Source organism: Oncorhynchus mykiss, chromosome 5 (assembly GCF_013265735.2).
Source record: "Oncorhynchus mykiss isolate Arlee chromosome 5, USDA_OmykA_1.1, whole genome shotgun sequence".
NCBI lineage: Eukaryota > Metazoa > Chordata > Actinopteri > Salmoniformes > Salmonidae > Oncorhynchus > Oncorhynchus mykiss.
In genome coordinates, this window is record NC_048569.1 from 82,975,274 (window position 1) to 82,988,891 (window position 13,618).

The window sequence follows — 13,618 nt, forward strand, 5'->3', positions numbered from 1 at the left end:
ATGATCAAATATAGCGCACACTCACAAAATCAAACAAAATAGTTCTCTCAGGTTTCACTTCAAAATCGAATGAAATATGAAATTCAAATCGAATAGAAAACAAGTATGCAAAAATACTGAGCTAAAGTGGAAAGCTCTGATTATAGTCTTCTTATTTTATGTAAATGATGCAACATTATTCGGTTAAAACAAAGACACTGCCATCCTTTCTATGAAGTTGTGGTCTGAGGGGTAAAGAAGACCCTGACATCCCCAGGCCGGCCCCCCCCAAATCACTACCCTACCCTCTGCAATGGATTCAGCGCCACACGCTCCTATCCAGAAAATCAAACCACATTTCCTTCGGGCGGAGGGGACCGCGAGAAGGGTGCGAGGGGGTTAATTATAATTAGGCTATTCCACGCGATGGCCCTCGCGCAGGTTTTTTTTTATTCATAATTAACCACAAATTGCATCCCGACCCACCTCCGCAGATCAACAAATGATTAAGTAATGCGCAGTCTGCGTCGTGGAGACACAGGACGCTCTCTTCATCTGGTGAGGCACGCAGGTTAAAGAAAATCAAAACGGAAGGTTGAGCAGAACGTCGATACCCGTGATGTGTCTTGACGGAGGGCAGGACTTTATACTGCATGAACACAGATTCTGCTCACTTGTATTTTCTCTTGAGATTAGGTTAGGCTGTTAAGCCTGGGGCAATGAATGCTATAATCATGGCAGTCTAGTTCATTGTCAATTTAAATCAAGGGTACAACTTTCACTGGGGACATGTCCACCCCCCAAATTCTGAAATTGCATTTTGTCCCCCAGTTGTATCATTGGAATGTGATACAAAACCAGGCAACGGTGTGCTTTAGGACCATGCTGATGCCTCCGAGCAGTCGGGTAGGCTGTTTCTAGTGTTAATCCAACTGGATAGATAGATATACCTATATATAATGTCCACCCCATGTCTAAAACTAAAATTGCGCCCCTGATTTAAATTAATGGAAAATATTTTTTAAAAACTTTAAGACATAGGCTCTACATAGAGACTGGTGTGGTCTAGTGATGTTGAGATAAATAACAGGTGGTGGGCACTCAGTAAATTATAATATAAGAGGATAGGGCAGCAGAGTAACCACCATGCAACCTGCACCTGATCCTGACAAGGTGCTGAGCTCAACTTCCTGTCCAACACTTCAGCCATGAAATACATACACTGTGTGCATCCCAAATTACACTTTACTCCCTATGTAGTGCACTACTTTTGACCAGGGCCCATAGGGATATAGTTAAAAGTAAAGCACTAAATTGGGAATAATATGTCATTTGGAACACCACCTCTCTTCCTGGCTCAAATCTGCTGGCTAGGATGAAAATAAAAAGTACCCTACTGTAAGATGAAGAGGGACAGAAATCATATCAAGGTATTTGAAGTTTAAGATGCGCTAAGTCATTATAAAAGGGGGCTGGGCTTTTATCAAATAAGCAGGAGCTGGACCCCAAACGCCAAGCTAAGCAATCCACATTGAAATGCCACATTTAAGCAGATCTGCCATGAGGTCCATTCATTGTGAGAGGGAAGAGGGCAGTGTGTGTGTGGCCGAGGGCTTGAGACACATATTTAGAAGAAGTCAGGATTTTCATTGTGCCTTTGCATATTGGGAGTTTGCTGCTGGTGCAGTTCTTACCGATTTAAGCAAAACGGACATCAGCATGCGGGAGATCCACAGAGCGAGCGGGAGGTCCTTTATTTGAGCCGGGTTGGCACAAGCACAAGCTTTGAGGCTAAGTTAACCCTCTTCTATCCAATGTCTTCTCCTGGGCCTGTGGGGGTGCTTTAAGATTATCAGAGACCCAGAGAGGTTTTGTGGTCCCCTTAAAGTCTTAAATGCTGGTCTTAAGGAATCAGCTTCAGTTGTCAGGGAGACACGCTGGCACATGCACACACACTTTATGAAGTCAAGAGAACGTCAACAGAAAGAGGCAACATGTTAAAAAGCAGCTTTGACAGAAAGATCTACATACTTGCCTACTACTACTACTATGTTTGCCAAGCTTAAGTAGTTGAGTCAGTGAAAAAAACAGAATGCTTCATCCTAACACTCCCACCCTGAATCTATAAGACACGGAGAGAATTGAGGGAGAGTGGTAAAGACCGAAGAAAATAATTGGATGAGTGAGGAGAGAGAGAGTGAGGAGAGAGAGAGTGATGAGAGAGAGTGAGGAGAGAGAGAGTGAGGAGAGAGAGAGTGAAGAGAGAGAGAGTGAGGAGAGAGAGAGTGAGGAGAGAGAGAGTGAGGAGAGAGAGAGTGAAGAGAGAGAGAGTGAGGAGAGAGAGAGAGTGAGGAGAGAGAGAGAGTGAGGAGAGAGAGAGAGTGAGGAGAGAGAGAGTGAGGAGAGAGAGAGTGAAGAGAGAGAAAGTGAGGAGAGAGAGTGAGGAGAGAGAGCTAATGAATACTTTCTCACTAAGGAACTGTGATCTTTATTGTTGGACCAGTCAATCTGCTTATAATCATTTTGTATTTTACTGCAATCAGCTGGGAAGAAGAAACACAGTTCACCTTTCTGTTTGTGCTCAGGGAAACTTCTGGAAAGAAGAGTTTTCTTCTATTTTCTCTCTCTCCACCTCTGGCGGTTAGAGTAGAGCCTGGCGGTTAGAGTGTTGGGCCAGTAACCGAAAGGTTGCTGGATCGAATCCCCGACCTGACAAAGGTAAAAATCTGTCGTTCTGCCTGAGCAAGGCAGTTAACCCATTGTTCCCTGGGCACTGAAGACGTGGATGTCGATTATGGCAGCCCCCCGCACCTCTCTGATTCAGAGGGGTTGGGTTAAATGCGGAAGACACATTTCAGTTGAATGCATTCAGTTGTACAACGGACTAGGTATCCCCCTTTCCCTCTCTTCTTGTGCGCTTTTACAAAAACATTGAAATATTGATCTTAATTAGGCCTTGCCGAGCTCAGCAGCCAGCGTTGAGGATTTGAGACAAACAGCAGCAGACATCCGTCTGAGGTACTTCCATCTTCAGTGAGAGAGGGAGTGGGGCAGGAGGAGAAAAAAAGAAGGGAGGATAGAAGAGCGTGATAGCTCCCTGTCTCCTACCTTCTCTGAGAATCATGTCCAGCTCTCATCCCTCACCCTACACTTTCAATAGATTACATAGATATTCAGGTGGATTAGACCCCCCCATAGGTACATTGATGGCTACAGTGGGAAGAACTGGTGTACACTTTTCTGCATCTAGATATATTGATAATGAAAAAGATGGGGAAAGAGAGGGTAGTCTCCATTTTCTTTGATCATCCAATCATGTCCTTATGCGTCTTGTAAGATACATAGTACATATTAACCCTTCCCCCCATAAGCCTGCCAGCGTGGTAATGAGACATGGACCCCCAACACGCTGACAGAGGGAGAGGATATACAGCAGTGTGTGTGGTGTGGGTCTGTTTGTGTGGTGTGTGTCTCTACACTGTGTGTGTCTACTCTCTCTCTGTGTGTGTGGTGTGTGTGTCTACTCTGTGTGTGTGTGTTGTGTCTACACTGTGTGTTTGAGCTCCTTAGCATGTATTAATGCTCTGCATTGCTGTGGTGAGCTTCGCAGCGTGAACACGCTCCCCAGGGCGACACGATGGTAGTTTGTCACCGTCACGACGCCTTGGCTAAATAGCGTATTAATGGTCTAAATATCAGGAGCTGTACACACACACACATATACATGAGCCACACACACACTTACACAGAGCATATTAATAGTTGTATTATCAGGGGTCTGCTCTGGGCTCGACAGCCAGGTAATGGATGGATTACACATCCCAACATCCTCTCTGCGCTACTCTTCATCTCCCTACACACTAATTATATTACACACGAGATGAAGAGAAGAGGGAGGGAGGATGACAGAGCGGGATCTTGGAGAAGAGAGATCTTAGGGAGGGATGGAAGAAGAGTGAATGTATGAGGGAGAAGGATGTGGATATTAGCTTTCTTATCAAAAGGCTGCTCTTTTCTCAATACATATGGAACGCCGTTTGGGTCTTTGCGTGTCAAAAAAGATAGACATCAAATAACACTATTTGACGGTCAAATAATATTTTAATTTGACGTCAAATAACACAGTTCTATTATAGAATGTTGTGTGTTCTGAATTTGCACGTGCAAGCCAAGCGCCACCATCACAGTCAAAGCTGTAGAATACGGCATTGGGTAATATGGCATTATTTGTTCAACCAAATGGGAAAAACGTCTGTGTGAGCATTTGAAATTAGACCAGGATCAAACGAGCAGGATCAGAAATGTTTGCAAATATCTTTGATACAGAAGTTATTAGCAACTTCTGGGGTAGTTAGCTAGCACCAATGCAACCAGCCTGAAAACAATAACCAGTAGAAACTGCAGTCATTTTCAATATTCTTAGCAATGGTTTAGGAATCCATGTGAGTAAGTATTAGCTAGGTAGCCACTTGTTGTTCTCCTATTGAAATAAATAGCCAGCCAGCTACTTAACCCTGTTGCCCAAAACAAACGTTATAAACAGCCAGCTAGCTTCACCTGACTACTTTACTATGGCTTGACCAGACCAGGTTGTGTTGTGAAGCTAGCCACAATAAAGATTAGCCACAATAGTGGAATTTGCAGTTCGCCTTTAAAATAAAAGTCCCTCTTTGAAAGTCATGCCATATTTAGACTTGATAATGTGGAGCAATGAAATGGGCTGTCAGCCTATTCGGTGACACGCAGACAACACAACTGTGAAGCGTTTATGGAGATATTAGCGTCGTAGCTCTTATTGCAGGACTTTGACTGTGGGAAATCACCTCCCCAGTTTATTTAACTAGGCAAGTCTGTTAAGAACAAATTCTTATTTTCAATGACAGCCTAGGAACAGTGGGTTAACTGCCTTGTTCAGGGGCTGAATGACAGATCTTTACCTTGTCAGCTCGGGGATTCCATCTTGCAATCTTTCGGTTACTAGTTCAACGCTCTAACCACTAGGCTACCTGCCGCCACAACTGTGCGTATTGACATTCATATTGCACTGTACAGCCATACCTAATGATTGGGGATCAATGAAATGGGATGTCAGTCTACTCAGTACCCAAGTGCTTTTTCCCCAAAGTCCTCCTCAGAGTTATCAGGCTCCAAAACATCCAGGTCATATTGTTTTTCCTCTGGAATGGTGTTCAATACACATAGTAGGTTGACTGGTACAATAAATGTGTCTCAATTCACAACTGTTTCAGAGTCCTGCAATAAAATCTACGACACTAATGTTCTCTGGGTGTCACTGACTAGACTGATACCCCATGTCATTGATCCACATTCCATAGGTAAAGCTGTACAGTGAAATAAGTATGCCCCCAATGCAATTCTAAAGTATAATACATCCAGTGTGATTTCAACAGATTTTTGTTGAATTTATACAAGAACATTCCAACCTCGTTTAGCATGATCTATTCCATTATGACATGATTCCACTGTTTGTATTATTTGCAGCACTTTCAATTAGATACCTTTATTTTGAAGGCAACCCGCAAATTCCACTATTGTGGCTAACTTCACGTAGGTGGGTCCGACCACGATTAATCAAATAAGAACTGTCTTGTAAATTAGGGGTATTTTGGGTGATGACACGTGCTAACTATAGCTACTAAAACAGATTATGTAGTTTTGCTATGTTTTTGGGGAAGAACATTGTTTGCATCCATCAGCTAGCTAGCTTTTTTCTAACCAGCACGGTCCAGTTTGGGGAAGTGTGTCTGCGCTCGTGCAGTAGTGGCAGGTGCACGAGACAAGACTTTACCAGGGTCATAGCATACGTTTCCGCGAATCGTTGTGACATGAAATACGAGTGATAGTGTAATTATTGTGTAATAACTAGGTCAAATTTGTGAACGTCTTAAAAGATTGTGACGTACAGTCATATTCGGGTCCTGATTGGTCAACAAGCTTATTTGACACGTTAAATAGTGTTTTTTGACACGCAAAGACCCAAACAACGTTCTATAAATACACAGATAGTCACACACACTTGGTATGGTGATGTCACTGTACTCAAGTGTCTCTTCTCCATGACCTGGTCTCAGGGCACTGCTGCTCCTGTCATCACCTCGCATGCAAGCGCACGCACAAACGCACGCATGCACACAGACACACACACAACCTGACCTAAGAGCACAACAAAGGCATGTACAGTAATAACATTCGTTTTATTCAAAATTATTCAATCTCCAATTTACAAAGAACCAAAACATGTTCACATATCAATCAAATCTGTATTAAAAACATCATTGCTATATGAAATGTATGAGTCCACAGAACAACTTTAACAAGAGCACGACATTATAGACCCTGAGTATGGTAGAGGTGAGATATATATGTGAGTCAGAAACCTCAGCGCTGCCATTAGCATTCAATACATACGTCTCTGTAGTATTTTCAAAGTTAATTTGGTGATGTTCAGGCAGAATCCATTCTAGCTCCTGTAGTTCTGGAGTCGAGGCATGAGCTGCAGTGTTCTCTCTGTGGAGGACGACAGAAAGGCAGGCAGACAGACCGTCAGACAGACAGGCAGACAGACAGGCAGACAGACAGGCAGACAGGCAGGCAGGCAGGCAGGCAGGCAGGCAGGCAGACAGGAAGACAAATAGGCAGGCAGACAGACAGGCAAACAGGCAGGCAGACAGACAGACAGAGACAGACAGGCAAACAGACAGACACAGACAGACAGACAGACAGACAGGCAGACAGACAGACAGACAGGCAGGCAGACAGACAGACAGACAGACAGACAGACAGACAGGCAGACAGACAGGCAGACAGACAGGCAGACAGAAGACAGAAACAGATTGAGATTAAAGACACCAACAAAACTAAACATGTCAGACAGCAGAGAGATAATTCTACAACCACCATTGGTGTGCGAAATGACAAGGCTGTGTGTGTGTGTGAGAGAGAGAGAGAGAGAGAGAGAGAGACTGATGGTGTGTCTGAGGATGTGAATGGGTGAAAAACGTAGGGCTCTCTGTCCTACTGAAAGGCTGAGTGATGGCATCACCGCTGATGAGCAAACTGGGAACTGAATGAATGGGAGAACAGTGATATGTGTGTGTGCGCGCGCCCTGGAAGTGATGCATAGCGTCTGGGCAAATTTATGTAAAGTGGAGAGGAGCTCATTTGGCTGCTCTCCACCCTTAACGAGCCACAGGGGTGTGAGTGTCTGAGTGAGGAGTGAGTGTGTATTGGGGGGTAAACCAGCGGTCATTAGTAACACTTAACTGCACTGGACATAGAGAAAGGGTGGTGGTGTGTGTGTAAGGACAGACCCCTTGCTGTGGCTCAGGAGGGCTGTGTGTCTGTATGCCTATATAAGTGTGTGTGTATATATATATATATATAGTATACGTGTGTGTATATGAGTGTATATTGTGTGTATGTGTATATAGTGAGTTTACATAGTGTGTATGTGTGTCTATATAGTGTGTGTGTGTGTATAGTGTGTGCGTATATAGTGTGGGTGTGTGTATATATATATATATATGGTGTGTGTGTGTGTGTATGTATATACATACACTGCTCAAAAAAATAAAGGGAACACTAAAATAACACATCCTAGATCTGAATGAATGAAATATTCTTATTAAATACTTGTTTCTTTACATAGTTGAATGTGCTGACAACAAAATCACACGAAAACTATCAATGGAAATCAAATTTATCAACCCATGGAGGTCTGGATTTGGAGTCACACAAAATTAAAGTGGAAAACCACACTACAGGCTGATCCAACTTTGATGTAATGTCCTTAAAACAAGTCAAAATTAGGCTCAGTAGACTAAAGCACATACATACATATATATATACATACACATATGTATGTATGTATATATATATGTATATATATATATATATATATATGTATATATATATATATATATGTATATATATATGTATATATATATATATATATATATATATATGTATATATATATGTATATATATATATATATATATATATGTATATATATATATATATATATATGATACAATCTTCGGCAAAATCATTCGCAAGGAGATTCCTGCATAAAAAAGACACCGTTCAGATCGCGTTTATATATATAGAGGGTCTTTCAGCATGACAATGATCCCAAACACACCGCCCGGGCAACGAAGGAGTGGCTTCGTAAGAAGCATTTCAAGGTCCTGGAGTGGCCTAGCCAGTCTCCAGATCTCAACCCCATAGAAAATCTTTGGAGGGAGTTGAAAGTCTGTGTTGCCCAGCAACAGCCCCAAAACATCACTGCTCTAGAGGTGATCTGCATGGAGGAATGTGCCAAAATAACAGCAACAGTTTGTGAAAACCTTGTAAAGTCTTTCAGAAAACGTTTGACCTCTGTTATATACCCTTTGTTGGCAATGACAAAGTATTGAGATAAACTTTTGTTATTGACCAAATACTTATTTTCCACCATAATTTGCAAATAAATAAATTAAAAATCATACAATGTGATTTTCTGGATTGTTTTTCTTCTCATTTTGTCTGTCATAGCTGAAGTGTACCTATGATGAAAATTACATCTCTCATCGTTTTAAGTGGGAGAACTTGCACAATTGGTGGCTGACTAAATACGTTTTTGCCCACTGTATATATGTGTGTATATATATACACACATACATATATAATATATATATACCATGTGTGTGTATATGGTGTGTATATAGTGTATATATATATATATATGTATAGTGTGTACACACACACACACACCCCTAGCATCCACCCCTAGTGTCCACCCCAGTCAGCATGTACTACGGCCAACCCAGCCAGGAATAACCAATGACGCAGGCAAGGCCCCAAAGACCTACTAGAGACTAGAGCTGGGATGAAGTGAGGGTTGAGGGAGAGGAAAGAAAGAGAGAAGAGGAGAAAGAGAGAATGAGACAGAGAGGGGGGGGGGTGAAAGAGAGAGTCAATGTCCTCGGATGGGGCCCCAGTGTCTCCTGACCCCTCCTGTCTCAGCCTCCAGTATTTATGCTGCAGTATTTTATGTGTCGGGGGGCTAGGGTCAGTTTGTTATATCTGGAGTACTTCTCCTGTCCTATTCGGTGTCCTGTGTGAATTTAAGTGTGCTCTCTCTAATTCTTTCTTTCTCTCTCTCGGAGGACCTGAGCCCTAGGACCATGCCTCAGGACTACCTGACATGATGACTCCTTGCTGTCCCCAGTCCACCTGGCCGTGCTGCTGCTCCAGTTTCAACTGTTCTGCCTTATTATTATTGGACCATGCTGGTCCTTTATGAACATTTGAACATCTTGGCCATGTTCTGTTATAATCTCCACCCGGCACAGCCAGAAGAGGACTGGCCACCCCACATAGCCTGGTTCCTCTCTAGGTTTCTTCCTAGGTTTTGGCCTTTCTAGGGAGTTTTTTCTAGCCACCGTGCTTCTACACCTGCATTGCTTGCTGTTTGGGGTTTTAGGCTGGGTTTCTGTACAGCACTTTGAGATATCAGCTGATGTACGAAGGGCTATATAAATACATTTGATTTGATTTGAATGTAAAGGGAGAAAGATACACTGAGATGGATGGAAAGAGACTAAGTCCATGTGTGTGACATGTGTGGTATGATAGCTAGCGTTAAGGGAGCGCCAGGCAGGCTGTCTAGACGACACAGCGTCAGGTCAAAGGTCATAGTTGTTTCCTGGAGAAGAGCAACTTAATATGAACCAAGACAGACGTCGAGAGAGAGATGGCAGACGAAGAGAAAGTGAGGTTATGGTGTATTTTATAGTTGTTATTTTCCTGCTATTTATTCAGAAATGTCATGGTACTATGTAATAATGATATAATAACCATCTATTTGGCATTAGGAAGATAGATTGTGTTGACATTGTTAACATAAACCCTTACTGAAAGACAATATGGAGGAGGGAAAAAGGGAATTGAAGTGGTAAATTAGTTTGTGGTGTCTGTTCACGGATTCATCGTTGGGTTTCATAACTGGACAGTGAAAGTAAACGTGTGTGTGAGTGTGAGATCGGGGGATCCTCTCTGTCAGGGAGGGGCAGAGATAGAGGGGGAGACAGGGAGAATGAGAGGCCCTTGCCTAATCCTGTATCTATCAGTCTGTCAACAGAGAGTTCAGCTGTGCCTCCCTCTCGCCCCAAACCAAAATATTATTACCCCTCTACCACTACACATTATTACCCTCCCAGTTAAGTATTATCAAATCTTATATTCTACTGCAGCCAGTACCACCCTCCTAAAACATTAACAAGTACACCAATATCAAGGGGTTCCACATCCTTATTTTCCCCTTCACTAATATTTACCTCATGGCAATTTGTGTTTGTTTATTTATAATTTTATTTGAATAATTCATTAACCATCCTGGATTAGCGGTGGGCTATATCTGAGCTATGTCTTAAACAATTGGGCCAGCTGGATGAATCCCTGTGCTTACAATGATCACCACAATGTTCCAACGTTCTGTTTGATGAACCCTCCAGGTCAGGTTGTGTTCCATAGGAGCCAACATGGCATCCACAGAGACGGTTTCCTGACCTCTGTAGGACACAACCCTGAACTGGACCATAACCTTCCTGATCACTGTATGCCCTCTCACCTGTGACCTTTGACGTGTCGGCGGGGGGCGTGTCGGGAGCATCTGCATCCTCTGGGGAGCTGGAAAGGGAGATGAAGGATGGCAGCTTGGTGTTGTGACGACCTGAGGACGAGGGTGTCGATGGATCTGCCTGAGCAGAACCCTGAGGGAGAAGCACTGACAGGCTGGTCCTGGAGGGAGGAGAAAACATCCGCTGTGATTCATTCAATCTGTACATATCTGAACAAAACATATTTTGTATATTGTATTACTTTTGTCTATTAAAACCTCTTGAAACTAGGGGGCACTATTTTCATTTTTGGAAAAATAACGTTCCCAAAGTAAAACGGGCTATTTTGTCAGGACAAGATTCTAGAATATGCATATAATTGACATCCTAGGATAGAAAACACTCTAAAGTTTCCAAAACTGTAAAAATATTGTCTGTGAGTATAACAGAACTGATATTTCAGGCGGAAGCCTGAGAAAAATCCAATCAGGAAGTGACTCATGTTTTGAAAGCTCTGCGTTCCGATGCGTCCCTATTGAGCAGTGAATGGGCTATCAACCAGATTCCTTTTTCTACGTATTCCCCAAGGTGTCGACAGCATTTTGACGTAGTTTCACGCCTTTATGTTGAAGAATGAGCGTAAACGACTACATTACGTAAGTGTCTGGCTGAGGGCTCTTAGAGTAATTCCTGCGTAATAGACATGCTGTTGTGCAAATGGAATAGACAACAGGTGGAAATTATAGGCTATTAGCAAGACACCCCCAATAAAGGAGTGGTTCTGCAGGTGGGGACCACAGACCACTTCTCAGTTCCTATGCTTCCTGGCTGATGTTTTGGTCACTTTTGAATGCTGGCGGTGCTTTCACTCTAGTGGTAGCATGAGATGGAGTCTACAACCCACACAAGTGGCTCAGGTAGTGCAGCTCATCCAGGATGGAACATCAATGCGAGCTGTGGCAAGAAGGTTTGCTGTGTCTGTCAGCGTGTCCAGAGCATGGAGGTGCTACCAGGAGACAGGCCAGTATATCAGGAGACGTGGAGGAGGCCATAGGAGGGCAACAATCCAGCAGCAGGACCGCTACCTCTGCCATTGTGCAAGGAGGAGCAGGAGGAGCACTGCCAGAGCCCTGCAAAATGACCTCCAGCAGGCCACAAATGTGCATGTGTCTGCTCAAACGGTCAGAAACAGACTCCATGAGGGTGGTATGGGGGCTCGACGTCCACAGGTGGGGGTTGTGCTTACAGCCCAACACCGTGCAGGATGTTTGGCATTTGCCAGAGAACACCAAGATTGTCAAATTCCCCACTGGCGCCCTGTGCTCTTCACAGATGAAAGCAGGTTCACACTGAGCACGTGACAGAGTCTGGAGACGCCGTGGAGAACGTTCTGCTGCCTGCAACATCCTCCGGTTTGGCGGTGGGTCAGTCATGGTGTGGGGTGGCATTTCTTTGGGGGGCCGTACAGCCCTCCATGTGCTCACCAGAGGTAGCCTGACTGCCATTAGGTACCGAGATGAGATCCTCAGACCCCTTGTGAGACCATATGCTGGTGCGGTTGGCCCTGGGTTCCTCCTAATGCAAGACAATGCTAGACCTCATGTGGCTGGAGTGTGTCAGCAGTTCCTACAAGAGGAAGGCATTGATGCTATGGACTGGCCCGCCCGTTCCCCAGACCTGAATCCAATTGAGCACATCTGGGATATCACGTCTCGCTCCATCCACCAACGCCACGTTGCACCACAGACTGTCCGGGAGTTGGCGGATGCTTTAGTCCAGGTCTGGGAGGAGATCCCTCAGGAGACCATCCGCCACCTCATCAGGAGCATGCCCAGGCATTGTAGGGAGGTCATACAGGCACGTGGAGGCCACACACACTACTGAGCCTCATTTTGACTTGTTTTAAGGACATTACATCAAAGTTGGATCAGCCTGTAGTGTGGTTTTCCACTTTAATTTTGAGTGTGACTCCAAATACAGACCTCCATGGGTTGATAAATTTGATTTCCATTGATAATTTTTGTGTGATTTTGTTGTCAGCACATTCAACTATGTAAAGAAAAAAGTATTTAATAAGAATATTTCATTCATTCAGATCTAGGATGTGTTATTTTAGTGTTCCCTTTATTTTTTTGAGCAGTGTATTATCGAATAGATATTTGAAAAACACCTTGAGGATTGATTATAAACAAAGTTTGCCATGTTTCTGTTGATATTATGGAGATAATTTGGAATATTTTTCGGCGTTATCGTGACCACAATTTCCGGTCGAATTCTCAGCCAAACGTGAAGAACTAACGAGCTATTTCGGAAAAAAGGAACATTTGCTATTTAACTGGGAGTCTCGTGAGTGAAAACATCCGAAGCTAATCAAAGGTAAACGATTTAATTTGATTGCTTTTCTGATTTTCGTGACCAGGTTGCCTGCTGCTAGCTAGGCATAATGCTATGCTAGGCTATCGATAAACTTACACAAATGCTTGTCTTGTTTTGGCTGTAAAGCATAATTTCCAAATCTGAGATGACAGGGTGATTAACAAAAGGCTAAGCTGTGTTTCAATATATTTCACTTGTGATTTCATGAATATGAATATTTTCTAGTAATATTTTTTGTCTGTTGCGTTATGCTAATTAGTGTCAGTTGATGACAATTCTCCCGGATCCGGGAGAGGGAGTTCCAAGACTTATTGTTACATTTCAAATGTTCATTACATTTATTCCATTCCACTTTCTAATGGGTAAAACTGGTTGAAATGACATTGGGTTTATTGCTTGATTATCTTGACCGAGAGCCTGTGTCCTGACCTCTTGGTACGGGCCTTCTTGGCCGGGGTGGCGGAGGGGCCTGTAGTTGCCCTGGCATTAGGAGTGGTGCGTTTGGCCCTCTGACGGTGCTGGAGCTTACAATGGGCCCCTTGGGGACAGGAGCCAGTACTGGAGAAGTCTGGACACACCAGGGTGTGCTTCTTCTTACACTGAGGAGGTCAGAGGAGAGGACAGAGGAGAGGTCAGAGGAGAG

At 43.6% G+C, this 13,618-nt stretch overlaps 1 protein-coding gene across 2 annotated transcripts in view; it reads right to left on the reverse strand.

Annotated features, from left to right (window-relative positions):
- Positions 1-6,175: 6,175 nt before the first annotated feature.
- The window catches only part of LOC110524678 (zinc finger CCCH domain-containing protein 3), a 115,615-nt gene continuing 108,172 nt past the window's right edge, over positions 6,176-13,618 (reverse strand). For both annotated transcript variants that reach the window (XM_036978563.1, XM_036978561.1), the window contains exons 10-12: positions 13,405-13,574; positions 10,611-10,780; positions 6,176-6,507 (exon numbers count right to left, since the gene is read on the reverse strand). In XM_036978563.1, the coding sequence (XP_036834458.1) occupies positions 6,461-6,507; positions 10,611-10,780; positions 13,405-13,574 (387 nt within the window). In that variant the 3' untranslated portion in view covers positions 6,176-6,460. The remainder of the gene's footprint in view (positions 6,508-10,610; positions 10,781-13,404; positions 13,575-13,618) is intronic.